The 14,971-nt window shown below is 43.1% G+C and overlaps 3 protein-coding genes across 5 annotated transcripts in view; 2 read left to right on the top strand and 1 right to left on the bottom strand.

Moving 5' to 3' along the window:
• The window catches only part of emei (transmembrane protein 161-like emei), a 31,552-nt gene extending 31,237 nt beyond the window's left edge, over positions 1-315 (bottom strand). Inside the window, exon 1 of the mRNA XM_037423370.2 lies at positions 38-315. Within this exon, the coding sequence (XP_037279267.2) occupies positions 38-40 (3 nt within the window). The 5' untranslated portion in view covers positions 41-315. The remainder of the gene's footprint in view (positions 1-37) is intronic.
• Positions 316-582: 267 nt separating this feature from the next.
• On the top strand, positions 583-1,208 carry LOC142814584 (complex III assembly factor LYRM7). The gene has a single exon (XM_075893583.1). The coding sequence runs from the start codon at positions 786-788 to the stop codon at positions 1,107-1,109; it is 324 nt and encodes a 107-aa protein (XP_075749698.1). The 5' UTR covers positions 583-785; the 3' UTR covers positions 1,110-1,208.
• A 380-nt stretch (positions 1,209-1,588) lies between these two features.
• LOC119172314 (uncharacterized) overlaps positions 1,589-14,971 on the top strand; it is a 63,178-nt gene continuing 49,795 nt past the window's right edge. The window contains exons 1-4 of one of the 3 annotated variants that reach the window (XR_012894951.1): positions 1,589-2,132; positions 5,556-5,635; positions 7,540-7,610; positions 12,356-12,613. Coding sequence is in view for 2 of the 3 variants with exons in the window: in XM_075893581.1 (XP_075749696.1) it covers positions 2,091-2,132; positions 5,556-5,635; positions 7,540-7,610; positions 12,356-12,613 (451 nt within the window). In the remaining variant the exon portion in view is untranslated. The remainder of the gene's footprint in view (positions 2,133-5,555; positions 5,636-7,539; positions 7,611-12,355; positions 12,614-14,971) is intronic. The other 2 variants (XM_075893581.1, XM_037423369.2) reach the window with 2 other exon arrangements.

Genomic DNA, 14,971 nt, shown 5'->3' with positions numbered 1-14,971 from the left:
TGAGTGATTGGTATTTGGCAAAAATGAAACTACGTACCATGCTTTTTGTCCGACGACGAGGGCAGCTCGAAAACCGCCCTTCACACGATCATGGCTCGCTCGAGCTGCTGCACGAAACACGGGGTGGATGACACTCTACTTTGTTGGCGCGATCGAAGTTTGGTTTGCTGTAGCGAGGACCTCTTCTTCAGGACGCACTCACATGCTAGTTAGACGATCGTAACAGCATGGTCCCGTACGCCCGGCAAAACACCTTCCATCCTCTTTTGGCAGCAGACCGCTTCGGAGAGGTTACCGACACCGGCCTTTTTCAGGGTGGAAGCAAGATGAAGCATCAAATACACAATTTTTTTATTTTCATTTAGAAAATTACAATTAGGTGTAAGCGCGTTAGGCAGTCATAATATTAGTAGCTGCGTTGTCAATAAATTGACACCTTAGGTAATCTCTAAGTTTTTGTTACAAGTTTCGGAGGCAACGCTTTACTTACGTTGCAAATGCTGAAAAGAAAGCTTTGACGTCATAGTTTCCATGTTTTTAAAGCATATACAAGCCACAACGTGGACAAATCAGCCAAGGCCAGCTGATTAAATAGCCCATGTTTGAGCAGCCGACGCAGTGCGCATGTGAAGTACGCGTCACATCGAAATCAGCGGCGTATTTGCGTCGTATTAATGAAGCAAAATTAAGGCCCCACGCCGTGTTTCCATCACTGCAGTTGCTACGCCCGGACTTTGCGCGTGTGTAAGTTTGTGCGCATTGCACTGCTCTACTCACGTTTCGACATGAGCGGGTCGGCGAGGTCGCTCGTACTGAACTCGTATAAAAGCCTTCACCGTGTGATTCTGCAGGTGTTTGAAGGTGACCCGGAGACCATACGAGCGGCCAAGGTTAGAGTGAAAGAAGAATATGTCAAGAACCTGCACGAAACGGACTCGCGTAAAATTGAGGAGCTCCTGAAGACGGCCAAGGACGTGGAAAAAGTGCTTCAGACGGACCTGATCAAGGCAGTTCGAAATGAGAAGGGAAACTACGAAGTTCAGCTGAAGCCCCATCACCTGCAGGACAATGCTACGTGCAAGCCACACGATGCTAACGAACCACGCTAACGACTAACGGATGCGGTGATGCGCATCTTCTGTCGCGTGTTGGACGTGATGTGCGCGATCTATTTTCACTGTAGGAAATACAGCTGTTGCTAATGCTCACTTTGTACGAATGAGATTTTATTTGGTTATACACTGGTCATTGTGTGTGTTTGTTATGAAACCGAACAATACAAGAGTCGCTAGATGCAATTTTGATCGCGACTAGCTGAACTCGACTAGAGTTCTAGACCGGCGGACAACGTTTCTAAATCGCTTAACTGCTGCCCCGAAAGACTCGGGTACACTACTCCAACTCGGTTTCGATGTCGGCTGATGCGGTCGCATTTCGATGGAGACGAAATCGCGTGTGCTATGCAATGTTTTATTGCAAGTAAACGAACCCCAGCTACGTTACTAATTTACCCAGAGCCCCTTTACTACGGCGTGCCTTATAGTCATATAGTGGTTTTCGCGCATAAAACCTTACAAATTATTATGTTCTCGATCGCAATTGTCTTGGACGCCGTGCGTAAGCCACGACTGCGGTGGAGAAATTCGATCTCTGAAGAAGCACAGAACACCTATACCCTACCATGGGAATAAGTGCTTGCAAACCAATGTGGGAGAAATGTCTCACTCTCTCTCTATCATAATCGAGGTTGAAAAGTGCAGACGTTTTTCATAGTTGTCTGATATATACGGGATGTTCCCAGTAACTCGTAAAAAGTCATGTAGTATATATGTATACATAAGTCCGAAACTGAAACCTGATGACTCGACAGGTCGAGAAACTGCCATCGCCGTCGACAGTATCACTCTCTCTTTCTCTCGTGGTTGCTCGTAATGCTGTAATCGCATAGCCCTGGATGCGCGCGCCGCCCTCTCCAACTCCGCGATCATTTAAATGGCCTGGTAACCGTCGCGCTACACGAGCTGGCACGGTTAGGATGAAAAGTCATCCCTCGTATATTTTTTTACGTTAGCTTCAGCTGGTCTCTCCGAATGGCTATCAACAGAGACAAGGAGGCAGCAGTCCTGCAATGGGTACGTCCAGCACCACCCGTTCGTTACCGAACGGCTTCTTTCACTCGACCCTACAAAGCTACATACTTCCGCTGTGACGTTTTAACGGCTTTTCATCACTGTGAGCGATATTTTGCTGCAAAAACCGTAATATCGCGTATTTTGGGCGGTAATTAATACGTGAGGCCATAGGCGAGCGTGCTGAAAGATAGGGCCGTTGGTATTGTGCCGGCATTTTACCCTTCGCAGCCGGCAGCTGTTGCTGGAGATTCCAAGCAGAACCTTGCCGAGATTAGGTCCAGTATGTCGTTCCTTCAGCTCTCGCTGTTTTACCAGTATCCGCGGTCAGTGCCGTAGCTAAGGAGTGGCACACTGGGCCTGGAACTGGAGACAGAGCTGAATAAAATGACCATGCAGTCTCTTAATGGTATGGCCCGAAACTTAAAGCGCAGGAGCATAAACACGGCCCGCCGTTGTGGCTAAGGTACTCGACTAATGAGCCGCAGGTCGCGGGATCGAATCCCGGCTGCGGCGGCTGCATTTTCGATGGAGGTGAAAATGCTGTACGCCAGTGTGCTCAGATTTGGGTGCACGTTAAGAACCCCAGGTGGTCAAAATTTCCGGAGCCCCCCCCCCCCCCCCCCCCACTACGGTGTCTCTCATAATTATATGGTGGTTTGGGGACGTTAAAACCCACATATAAATCAATATATCAGGAGCACAAACATAAGGATTACACTTGTGATGAAGAAAGAGAGTAGTGTGTGAATGCCTTAAACTTGAGTATGGGCATACAACCTTCAAACATGCTGCACATACGTTAAATCGAAATGGATTTAAATTTGAATAGTGCTATGCATACATTCGTGCACTACTCAGACATTCAACTCTAGTGAATCTTAATAAAACAATACTTCAACAACCCTGTCATAATAAAAATATTTTTTGCTTCTGTACACCATTTCCCCTTGGAATATACTGGCTGATGATGTTGTAAACTGCTCATTGGTCAAATTCATTAGCAGCATTCAGAACTTTGAATTCAAATGGTGAAAAATAGTGTCATTAGTATTTTATATGCAACCTCTTAAGCCTGCATAGTTATTATACTGCCGTGTCCCTGTTTGTATGAACGCCTTGTTTACTGTATAAAGTGCATATTTTCTTGTTAATTTTGTATGTGCCCATACTCTTTTTTATGTACATATAGTCTTTTTTGGTTCTTTGTGTGTGTGTGAACTGAATTCAAGTTCAACCCACTACTGCATGCCCTCGAGAAGGGCCTGCAGTATTGTGAAATAAATACAACAAATTCACACCCGGGGTTCATCGTCGCTTTCCAAGAAGTCACTGTCTTGACTTTCGAAGGAAATTTCTCGGCAATAGAAGCGCGCTGTTGCATCTGCTCAAAATAGCAATGTTTTGTTGCCTATTGAAGAGTATTCAGAAATGACAATATATTTTTGGAATCTACACTATCGGGATGATGTGCAGCAGAATGTAAAAAAGTTTTCACATTTTGTCACATTCAGATAGGCATTGCTTATTGGTAAGACTTACCTGTGTCACTGCATGCAGGGTGTGACATGGATTTTTCGGGAATAGTTGCACTTAATGAGCAGCAACACATTTTTCAAAACTAATGTTGGGTTAGTGCAAAAATGCATACAAGCAGCTTGACCGAAATTTCTTTTAGATGGTCATTTATTGAAACATTGTGCAAACTTAAGGTGCAGTAAAAGGTTGCTGTAATCGAACTGGAGGCTTTATGGTTTTTTAATGGAGGAGGAAAATGTTCAGATCTGTCCACGTTTCAATAAACTAGATTTGTGCTCGGCAACAAGCATGCTTAAGGTGTTCTATTACTGTGGTTCTATGTGTGAGGTCTCTACTGGGAATTGTTCCATTTCAATATGCATTTAGCTAAAACTGTTCTAACTTGGCACTGTTGTATGGGATATAAAATAAACAGCATGCACCGCACTTCACATTTACATTACAATTACTTCTAATAAGTGCATATACTTTCCTTGGCATAATTGTCTGTTAGATCTCATAAATATTGTGTCTAACAAAGAATAGGAGCCCATAAATGTACACTTCTTTCCTCATGTAATCGTACTGGCATATACCAGGGCTGGGCAGAGATACCCAGAAAAGTATTCCAGAATAGAGATGTTAAAATACATGAAGTAGAAGTCTGAAATAGATACTGAGGTACATTTGTTTTTGACCTAACAGCATATTTCGGATACACATTCGCAAACAGACAAGAAAGGTATTCTGGAATACTTTTTTTTTCTCATTTCAGGGATGCTTATACTCTGCAACTATCTTCATGAAAGTACAGCCAAATATTGCGAATAATGTAGCTGCACTTTGAAACTTACAAGTAAAGCATATTGCCTGATTTGCTGATAAACACCAGGGATGATAAAGAGTATAATTAATTTACCCATAAAATCTGCCTTGCTGAAAATGTTGTTTCTTGAACTGCATTAAGGCGTCAGCCATTTCTCCAATATGCTATCAGCTAGACAGCATCGGTTGTGCTTCACCACAAGAGTTGTGAACTCTCTAAATAGCTGGCCTTCAGAAAAAAAAAAAGGGCTGCTGTGTCAATCTTGAAAGGTAGTGACATTGTTGACAAGACAGACTAAAGTGCTTCTGCCATCAAAGGAGTTAAATTCTATACCACATCGGCCATTCTATGCGTGTGGGAAATCCTTGCCCTCCTTTCCTGGGCATTTGCTTAGCTTAGTGGGAAAAAAAAAGGCTCTTCTCTTTTTTTTTGCAAACACGTCAGGTTATTTCCATCAAAAACATAACGAGATAAGCATGTAGTGCACAGTATCGCATTACAGTCTATAGATTGCAGAAGTATTTCGTTACTGAGATATAAATACATGTTTCAAATGTATATCAATACAGAAATACAGGTACTAGAAAGTATCTCAGAGATACTGCCTCGAATCCCGGCTGCGGCGGCTGCATTTCCGATGGAGGCGGAAATGTTGTAGGCCCGTGTGCTCAGATTTGGGTGCACGTTAAAGAACCCCAGGTGGTCTAAATTTCCGGAGTCCTCCACTACGGCGTCTCTCATAATCATATAGTGGTTTTGGGACGTTAAACCCCACATATCAATCAATCAATCATCAGAGATACTGCCCAGCCCTGGCACATGCTAATTTATCCTCAGGTGATTGCATTATACTCCACAAATAAGTTGTCCTTGCCTTTCAGGCTTTTCTGACTATTGCTATCAATTTTGAAGTGTCTTGTTTCTTTTTTTTTTTTTATTGAAGATTCATGTAGTTTATTAATTTTCCGACGAGCGCTTTCTTTTCTTTCTTATTTTGTGGTAATCGCTAATACTTGAGCTTTATTTTGATGAAGGATAAGAGAACAGGTGCCCTGCTAATGCTTTGTATTTTTGTTGCGCAGCTCTCCTGCTACAACGTAAAAGTTCGGGCCATCTCTGACCTTCAGGATGGCTTGCAGCTACTCAAGCTGCTCTCCACCATGTGAGTTTTGCTTGCGCACAAGGCCAACGCTCCTGAGAACATGTTTACTGAATGCACCACGAAAAGATTGCCAGGGCACTTATTTGAGCTGTTAACTGTACCACTCGAGCAAAAAAGGTGTACATATGCTATATCAATTAATTAAAGTAGTCTTACAAATCATAAATTCGGGAGCCAGTGTTTGAAAAATTCTGTTAAGCAAACATTTGCCGAATGCACGATCTTCTTGTTTTAAACACATTTAGCATATCTCGGGGTAACGGCACGAAAAACGAGAACAACAGACTCACAGACATGCAAGAGACGAGGCGATGTGTGTGCTAAATGGCCCTTAAAGGGGCCATCCAGCAATATTGAAGCACATATTTTTTTTTGTCTGTGGTTTGCGTAGACCGATAGCTGGAGATAAATTTAGCATTGGTCTAAGCGCTGGTATCAAATGATTTAGTATTTTAATCATGAATATGTCACTACATCGCTTCCGACTGTATTACCACCTTGTGGCACTCTCCAGAAAGTCACGGGCAGAAATGATGCAGAAAAGTTGCCGCCATATCATTAGATAAAGGTAACTTTAGAAGCAATCGTGGTGTGTGATCAGAACTGAGGTTACTTATCTGTTTCAATTTTATTCTCTGTGCTTTTTTACCGAACCCTGAACAGACGCGGCCACAACAAAAAAAGATCACTACGACTACAAACCAGGACAGAGGCGCTAGCTGTTATTTCGCCACTGGATTTCTGGCTTGCGCGGGTTGGATGTCTATACGAAAGACCTCTCTCTCTTTCCTCCCTCTTCTTGCTTTTGGGAGTTTGCGAGCTGTCTCTTTCCGCACGTGCGCTGTTGAAGGGGTGCAGTGCATCATTGTTGTTTGTCGGGCTGCTCACCGAGCAACACGCGAAGTGTCAACACTAGTTCACTGTCCTGGTCGTTCCACAAGTTCCTATCTCAGAATAAGAGGAGGGAATGACTCGAAATGTTGTGAAAAATCGCAGAAAATACCTCGCTTCGACACAGTAGCTCCTACTCACATTTTTTTAGCAAGCCAGGAGTCAGGCACCATGCTTGTTAGTATGGCAACAAGATCAACATTACTTTAAAAACAAACACAAAAAAACTATTGGATGCGAGCTTCCCCTACGTGGGCGCTTCCAGCTTATTTAATTGGGGCTGCCTTCTGATGTTGGGCGAGTGAAATGTGGCCTAGTGACCCCGCAAAAGTTGAGTTGAGGGTCGGCATTTTTTTTTTGTGTTTTGAAATTTCAAAGTCGAATAACTCCTGACTGTGTGCCGTTATCACTGCCATTTCTGCTGCATTAGTCTGTCTGTACTTCAGTCTACACAACCCAAGAATACAACATAAGGGGTTGAATAGTGTTGCAGGGCCCCTTTAATGCTAAATGAGACATGCTAAATGGCCCATTCTGCATTTAGCATGCCTGAGAAGCTGCTCCTGTAATGCTTTTAATGAGCATGAATTACAATATTATATTGGGAGGATAATAGTGAAGAGTATAACATTGTAAGTCAACACTAGGAAGTTTTAAAATGGCAAGGTCAAAACTACTTTGTGTACCTGTTGCTTTTTCTTTCTTTTTTTTTTTTTTTAATATCTGGATGATAGCCTTCTCCAGCTGGCACTGCGGTTTCTTAAAGCTTTGTTGGAATACAAGTTTGTACGAGCTGGCTGTTCCCAATTATGCACAGAATACTTTCAGTATGAGCTGCTTTAGTTTTTGTCGCCGAAGTTTCATCCAGTCATCATGGCATCCACGAAGAAGTGTGTCCAGGAATGTAGGAATAGTGAAATCTATTGTTTATGTGCCCTCTTGTAGCTGTATGCATTAAGGAATTTATTATTCTGTTTTTTAGTCTGATCTCAGTGCTATCTTTTTTTCCCAAGGGACTGCACCTCCACTGTAGAGAATGTTGAGCCCGGGAAGGCCTTTCCCACCATCGAAAAGCAGCTGTGCGGTAAGTTGATGGCCTGCTACAGTTTAGGAAATGGTACACATTAGTGCATACCTTGTGCTCACTCTGCTACAAAAGTAGCCGGAAATAAAGTGAAGGTTTGGTGCACATGAAAAATTTTTTCATTCAGGCAATGAGGGTGTAAAGGGTTATGTGCAAAATTTTTACAAGACAGTCTGCAGACAAGCATGATTGGCCACTCAGCAGCCTATCGTGTTAGTCAATCAGACAGCACAAACACATATGTTTGTGCTGTCTTGATCTGTTCTGTGTCTGTCTTCACGCGCTTACTGTCTTTCAGCATGAATTAGTGCCAGGTGGCTAAGCTTTGTCTATAGCACTGAAAATGAGATTGCTTTAGCACTTGTGCGTGCTTGCACACATACTTATTCGTGCTCATGCAGACTCTGTATGTTCTTCTAAAGTTCTTGCCAATGTTTTTGCCATATGTTGCCAAGAAATTTCAGTGAGTGTAGATCTTTCAGCAATGGAGATCAACCTTGCCAAAAACCTAGCACGCAGAAAAATTGTATGGGCTAATAAGCTGCTGGCGAAATAATTGAAACAAAGTAGAGCAAAGAAAGTGCATTGCTCTGACAAGGTATGACCGTACCATATTCGTGGGCAACCGTTCGTTAATTTGGCGGCACATCGATAACTTTCTCCATGTTCTTTTTTTTTTTCAAAGGCTGTCGATATTCTATGGATGAAATGTATCTGCACAGAGTACTAGGTTCGTGTATATTGCACAAATTTCTCAGATACTAGCAGTAAGTGCCGCTTGCTTTCTAGACAGAAAAACGTGCAGTAACTTGTTGGGTAACATAGTGAAAAACAATTGCCAACATTATTCGTGCCACATGTTCTTTTCGTGAGCTACATTCTCTTCATAGAGCATTTCTGTTCAGAGTGCATATACACTGCACCTATACAAACCAGCAAACTCTATGTGATGAAGAGCACGAGGTGCAGGCTCAAATTATCAAAATCTTAACCCTAAAAGCGTCTTAGCTTTAAATGGGCTAAGACGCTCATAACTGCTCTCCTCAGTACTTGTAAACAGTGCTTTTGATATGTGCAAATTTTATCAGTTTTCTAGGCTTGTGCAAATATTAGAACAAATAGTAGAGTATTTGAATTCACTTCTATTCAAATCTAAATTATTGAAAATTTCGAAGTATTCGCAATAAACGAATAGGTGTATATTAATCCGCATGTAACCGCCTGTAAAAGTGGTTTCACAACAGTGTGCGGATGCTAAGCCGTGAAAGCACCTATGTAAGAGAAATCTGCTCTGCCGCGAAGCTTCACTTTAGTTTTAAAGGGACCGACAACTGCTTAGGACATGAAATGAGATGACTGCACGGATGGAAAGATTGTCCCTTATAGTGGCTCAAACCAACCCTGTTTTTCTCATGAGAAGTGGATTTTTCTTTTTATATCTGCATTGAAAATCGCGAAAAATGGCCTGTGGTGTCTCTGGTGGCACAAACATAAACTATCATGAATGCCCTGTCACGTGACCATGCGTTAATGTACACGGTCAACAATAAATTGATTAGTACTGAAATATTGTTTGATTCTTTATAGCGAAAGATAGTATTTTATAAAAGTATACATATAAGCTTGTGTTAGTAGTATGCATTAAAGTGGCGCTGCCTTCGCGTGACATATGCGCTGTTCCGTTTTCTATTGCTTGGCTTGGCAACGCTGCAAAAATGCAGGGAAGCTCTATAGAGCCACATAGTCTCATTGTAAGGGCTTATTATTTTCAAAAATAGTTGTAAAGCGCAGAATAAACGTTGTTAAGCATAGTTCCAGGAAACCCTGCGAAATAAAAACGACAGCATGTATAAGCCACCGAAAAGGCTACCGGCATCGCTATCAATACTCGGCGTTACCGAATGAAAAGGCACTACCGTGTTCAGAGCTTTACAGATCGAAAAATACTGCTTATAAAATGACTACAAGCTCTTGGGATTAACTACTGCAGCTACAATCACTACGAAGAGTAAGCTTTCTGTCACGCAGGCACGCGCAAGAAAAAACTGGGTAGAAAAAAGTCAGTTGTCGGTCCCTTTAAAGGGGCCCTGCAACACTTTTTGAGCATGGTCAGAAAAAACTGCTGGTGTGTGATCGAGCCTACCAAGAACGCGCGAGCCAAGCATTATAGCGCGTCACAGCTGTTGTATTAGCCAATGGCTGATTTGGGCATGGCGTGTTCGTCGTTACTGGGGCTGCCACGGGAGGCCGCCACTTGTCCACGCGTACGTGTGCAGTCGCACTGAAGAGCCGCATATTCCAAGGGAAAAAAGGGGGGAGAGGAAAAGTGCTCAAGGTCACAAAGTGCACGTTTCCCCATGCCATCCCTCTTTGCTTAGCTTCCAGCATTTTCGTCGGGACAAGAATAGAGGATGCAATTGCAGCGGGCGACAAATCTTGGCAACTTTACTCGTACTGGACATATTGTAAAAATTTTGGGTCAGTGAATTCGTGAGGCATTAAGCTTCTTTAGTGAATGCATCCCATTGCTACTTACAAACGTGTCCTCTAAATTAACATATTACCCTCAAATTGATTCATCATTTTGTTAAGCATAAAAGCTTGTTAAAAGGGTTTATATGCTCTAGATATAAAAAAATAATAAAAAGTTACGCATTTCACAGATTATCACTTGCATCCTACCAATAGTCAAATCCTGCTACTACTCAGTTCTATTGACTTCCTTGGAATGAAAAAAAAATATATATATTTGCATAGAGGCCTTATTTTAGTTTTAAAAAAATATTCTGCAGGTTAGTTAGGTCATGTGAAATATGCAGATTTTTTTCTTTATATGTCATATATACTATTCGAATTCGATTTGGAATTATTTGACCAAAATTACTATTCGCTTCGAACCTAAAATTCACTATTCGCACAAGGCCCCGTCGCAGTGGTTTAGTGGCTAAGGAACTCGGCTGCTGACCCGCAGCAGCCGGGTCGCGGGATTGAATCCTGGCTGGGGCAGCTGCATTTCTGATGGAGGCAGAAATGTTGTAGTCTCGTGTGCTCAGATTTGGGTACACGTTAAAGAACCCCAGGTGGTCGAAATTTCCGGAACCCTTCACTACGGTGTCTCTCATAATCATATGGTGGTTTTGGGACGTTAAACCCCACATATCAATCAATCAATCATTAGTCGCTAAGGTACTCGGCTGCTGACCCTAGGTCACGAAATCGAATCCCGGCTGCGGCGGCTGCATTTCCGATGGAGGCGGAAACGTTGTAGGCCCGTGTGCTCAGATTTAGGTGCACGTTAAAGAACCCCAGCTGGTCGAAATTTCCGGAGCCCTCCACTACGGCGTCTCTCTTAATCATGTGGTGGTTTTGGGGACGTTGAACCCCACATATCAATCAATCAATCACTATTCACACAAGCTTACATTTTACTACTCATTCTTTATTTCATTGCACTGTTTAACTGTGCCAATGTAAATGAATGTTCTTGGCTTTTATAATGTTGTGAAAGCTTGAGTGAGGATTATTACCCTCTTCAAAATATTTACAGAAATAACTCATTGCAGCTTTTATCGCCAACATTTCATCTTAACACCAGTTGAGGTCCAGCAAGGATGTTTTCGTGGAGATGGAAGGCAAAAGAAAGTAATTTCAGCGTGCGACAAATCTTTGTAACTCTGCTCGTGCTGAATGGATTCTGAAAATATTATGCGGCAGTCAGTTGGTGAGGCAAGAAGCTCCTTCACTGAATCAGTTCCATGACTACTTGGAAAGGTGTTGCAGGGCCTCCACAAGGTACACTGTGGAAGGACTCTGCAATCTGTAGAAGTGGGCATAAATAAATTGCACACTTATGCTGAACACTAAAAAATTGTCTGTTGATGATTAAAGGGGCCCTGCAACACTTTTTGAGCATTGTGAGAAAACGCTGCCGATCGGTAGTAGAGGCTCCTGACAACACGCGAGCCAAATGTTATAGCGCAGCACGCGGCCTGGAATTCACAATAAATTATCAAAGTCACCTGAAAATTGCCTTTTCTTCTCTCAACAAATCGTGCAATATTCCCAAAAATCACTCGTAGCAAGCCCATCTATCAGCCCTGGGCTGATTTGAATATGGCGCGCTCGCTCGTTACAGAGATCGCCGCGGAAGGCCACTACTTGTCTACGCGAGCGCTCGCGATCACACTAAAAAAGCCACGCATTCGAAGCAAAAAGAAAAAAGAGCTCAGGGTCACGAGGCGTGCGTGACGTTTTTCTGTGGCCCTGCCATCCCTCCCTGCTTAGCTTCCAGCACTTTCGTCGGCACGAGAGAGGAGAGAATGCAATTGCAGAATGCGACAAATCTTTGTAACTCCACTTGCACTGGATGGATTCTTGAAACTTTAGCGGCGTTAAATTCGTGAGGCAGTAAGCTCTTCCAGTAAATTCATTCTATGGTTACTTGAAAAAGTGTTTCAGGGCACCTTTAAGGTGCTCCGTGCCGTTGTCCCAAAAGCTTTGTTCTCTGCCGACCTGCCACGGGGGTCATGGTGCTCTCCTGCTGACCAGAAGGTCGCGGGATCAAATCTCTGCTTCTGCCACTGCATTTACGATGCAGGAGAGAACGCGTGAGGCCCCTGTGCTTAGATTGAGGTACACGTCACAGAAAGTTAATTTCTAGAGCCCTCCACTACAGCATCTCTCATAACCGTACGGTGGTTTTGGAACATTAAACCCCGACAATTATTATTTGTTCTCTGTTTCAGAGTACCACTCGTGTCTCCCAGCTCGCTTCCTTTCATCAGGACCCGCTAGGCGACAGCGGTACAGCGACGTTCAGTTGGCCACCGCTTCGGTCCTGGCACTCTCGGCTCTAGCATTGCGGGCCATAAGTTGCAACCCAGCCAGTGAAATGGCTCCGCTTCTCAAGCTGGACGAGGCAACACAGTGCTGTATCAGAGACCTGATGCAGATTGTGAGCGCAGGCGACGATGTCATCGAAAACTTGATGGCCTATTTGAAAGGTTGGTAGAAGCACCTTTTTAGAGAAGCTGTTCTAGCAAGGCGTTAAATGTTCGTGTCCCAAAAACCTCTTCTAAGGTTGCTTAGCAAACAGCTATGCCACATCTGGACAACACCTACCATAAGCTCGCCAAGTTGCACATGATAGCAGATGCTGCAAAGCCACGTAACGGACATAACATGTGCATCACATCTTCAAGCAACCACATACCACACCACGCTGCTAAGCTGTAGATATGCAGTAGCTAAGCCATGCCCACCATAGGGGACATCACACTCGACCTTCACTCGGCACTGCATAGCTTGTCTGCACACAGTCATGCTGAGACTGTCATGGGGCGTCTTAAGAAAGTCCATACTCCTGAGAAGCGAGCTGCGCATTTTGAAACTTGCATGTTAATTAAACAAGGTTCTGCGCAAAGGAAATATGTAAGGACAAGGAAGTGAGCAAGGACAGGTGCAGGCTCTCGACTGGATTTTATTGAAAAGGAAATGATTATTGATATGACACAAGCCACACATTCATCTATGTGTATGCGAGAAACCTACTCTCATTATTTTTCAATCTTATCGAGGTTTTACTGATGCAAATATTTCTTTTCCTTGTGATGAAGTAAGCCTCGGCAAGTTCACTTGCTAACTGGTCTTGATTGCCCCTCAAGATTTTCGTTGTCTCCAGCAAAGGCTCGCACGGTCTGCCACGGGCAGTCTAAGGGCATGTGCTGCAGTGAAGAGACAGATCAGATCCTTTTATGTGCTTGGTCAAAAGTTGGTGTTCCCTTAGTCGCTCATTTATACACGGGCGCATTTGGTTGATGTTTGTTTTCCACTTTTTCGGCTCGCCCAGCAACATGCATTATTGATGCTTGCATGTGTTGGTTGAAGGCAACGACTGGTTGATCAAGCCTGCTTGGCTGAGGAAGCCACCGCAAAGAGGTGGCACCGAGCTGATCCTCACTACACTGGACAAGACAATGCCCCGAATGCAGCAAGAGAGCAATTGTTTCACAAAGACCTTGAAGTGATGAAAGCAAAGTGCAATTGGCAATGGGCTTGTACTTCACAGCGCCAAGCTTCGCGCGACTTAGTGCAAACTTCTTGCATTTTTTCACTACTGAAATGTACATTGATCATGCATGGATCTTTGGAATAGATTTTGTCTTCTTACCTGAAGATTTTCTATCTATTTATTTTATTCTGTTACCTCAAAGGCCCCAGTTTAGGGGTTTTACATGAGGAGTGGTCAAAATAAAAATAAAAAATTAACATAACAAACGTTTGATAACTTCTTTGAAGAGTACTAAGCTGTAGTGGTGCACGGTGCCAGCAGGAAAAGCATTCCAGTCTTTGGAAGTCAGCACGAAAAAGGACGATGAGTCAGCTACGGTCTGAGCATGAGGCGAGTGAACGGCCTTGGTGTGTTTGAGTCTGCTAGAATGGTGATGAGCTGGGATGATCACAGATGTACGAGGGGTAGCATGATAAAATTTATGAAATAGACAAAGTCGGGCGATTTTGGGACAAACAGCAGAATTGGGAAGGTTAATACGAGGTTCTGGCTCTGTAATGCTGCTGTTATATGAGTAATCGGAGAGGATAAACCTGGTCGCACGATTCTGAAAAGATTCTAGTGTTTTAATTATGTTACATTGGTGGGGATCCCATATGGCACATGCATATTCTCGCTTTGGTCTCAGTAGAGTGTTATATGCTAATAGTTTTACTGAAGATGGGGCTAGGCGTATGTTCCGGGGTAGGTATCCAAGTACACGGTTAGCTTTGTTAGTTATATTGGTGATGTTGGGCATCCAAGAGAGATCAGCGGTGAGTTCTATGCCGTGGTATGTATAGGAAGTAACAAAAGATTGAATAAAGGAGTTACTATGAAGGTATTGAGGTGCATGATAGTCTTTCCTGCGGTGAAAAGAGAGGAAAAATGTATTACTGAGGTTTAGGGACATAAGCCATTTTGAGCACTAGTCATTTACGTGGTTTAGGTCAGATTGAAGCGCTGGGATGTCATTATTGTTGTGAATTGGCCGATAGATGACGCAATCGTCTATGAATAATCTGATGTTGTATGAAATGTTGATAGGTAGGTTATTGATATATATTAGAAAGAGTAGAGGACCAAATACAGACCCCTGAGGAACCCCTGACCTAACGAATGATGATTGAGAATAATGAGCGTTTACAAAGACAATTTTTTTTTTGTTAGTCAAAAAAATCTTGGATCCAATGTAGTACAAGTAGGTGGACGTTCAGGCGTGACAGCTTAAAAAAAAGTCTTTTATGTGGAACCTTGTCAAAGGCCTTCTCAAAATCCAGAAATAAAGCATCTACTGGTATGGTAATATCTA

This window comes from Rhipicephalus microplus, chromosome 4, assembly GCF_043290135.1.
Source record: "Rhipicephalus microplus isolate Deutch F79 chromosome 4, USDA_Rmic, whole genome shotgun sequence".
Taxonomy (NCBI): domain Eukaryota; kingdom Metazoa; phylum Arthropoda; class Arachnida; order Ixodida; family Ixodidae; genus Rhipicephalus; species Rhipicephalus microplus.
The sequence above is the reverse complement of the archived record's forward strand: the minus strand, read 5'-3'. Positions and strand labels throughout refer to the sequence as shown.

What these genes read in the sequence shown, in the direction of transcription:
- LOC142814584 (XM_075893583.1), top strand. Translation starts at nt 786, where the DNA reads ATGAGCGGGTCGGCGAGGTCGCTCGTACTGAACTCGTATAAAAGCCTT.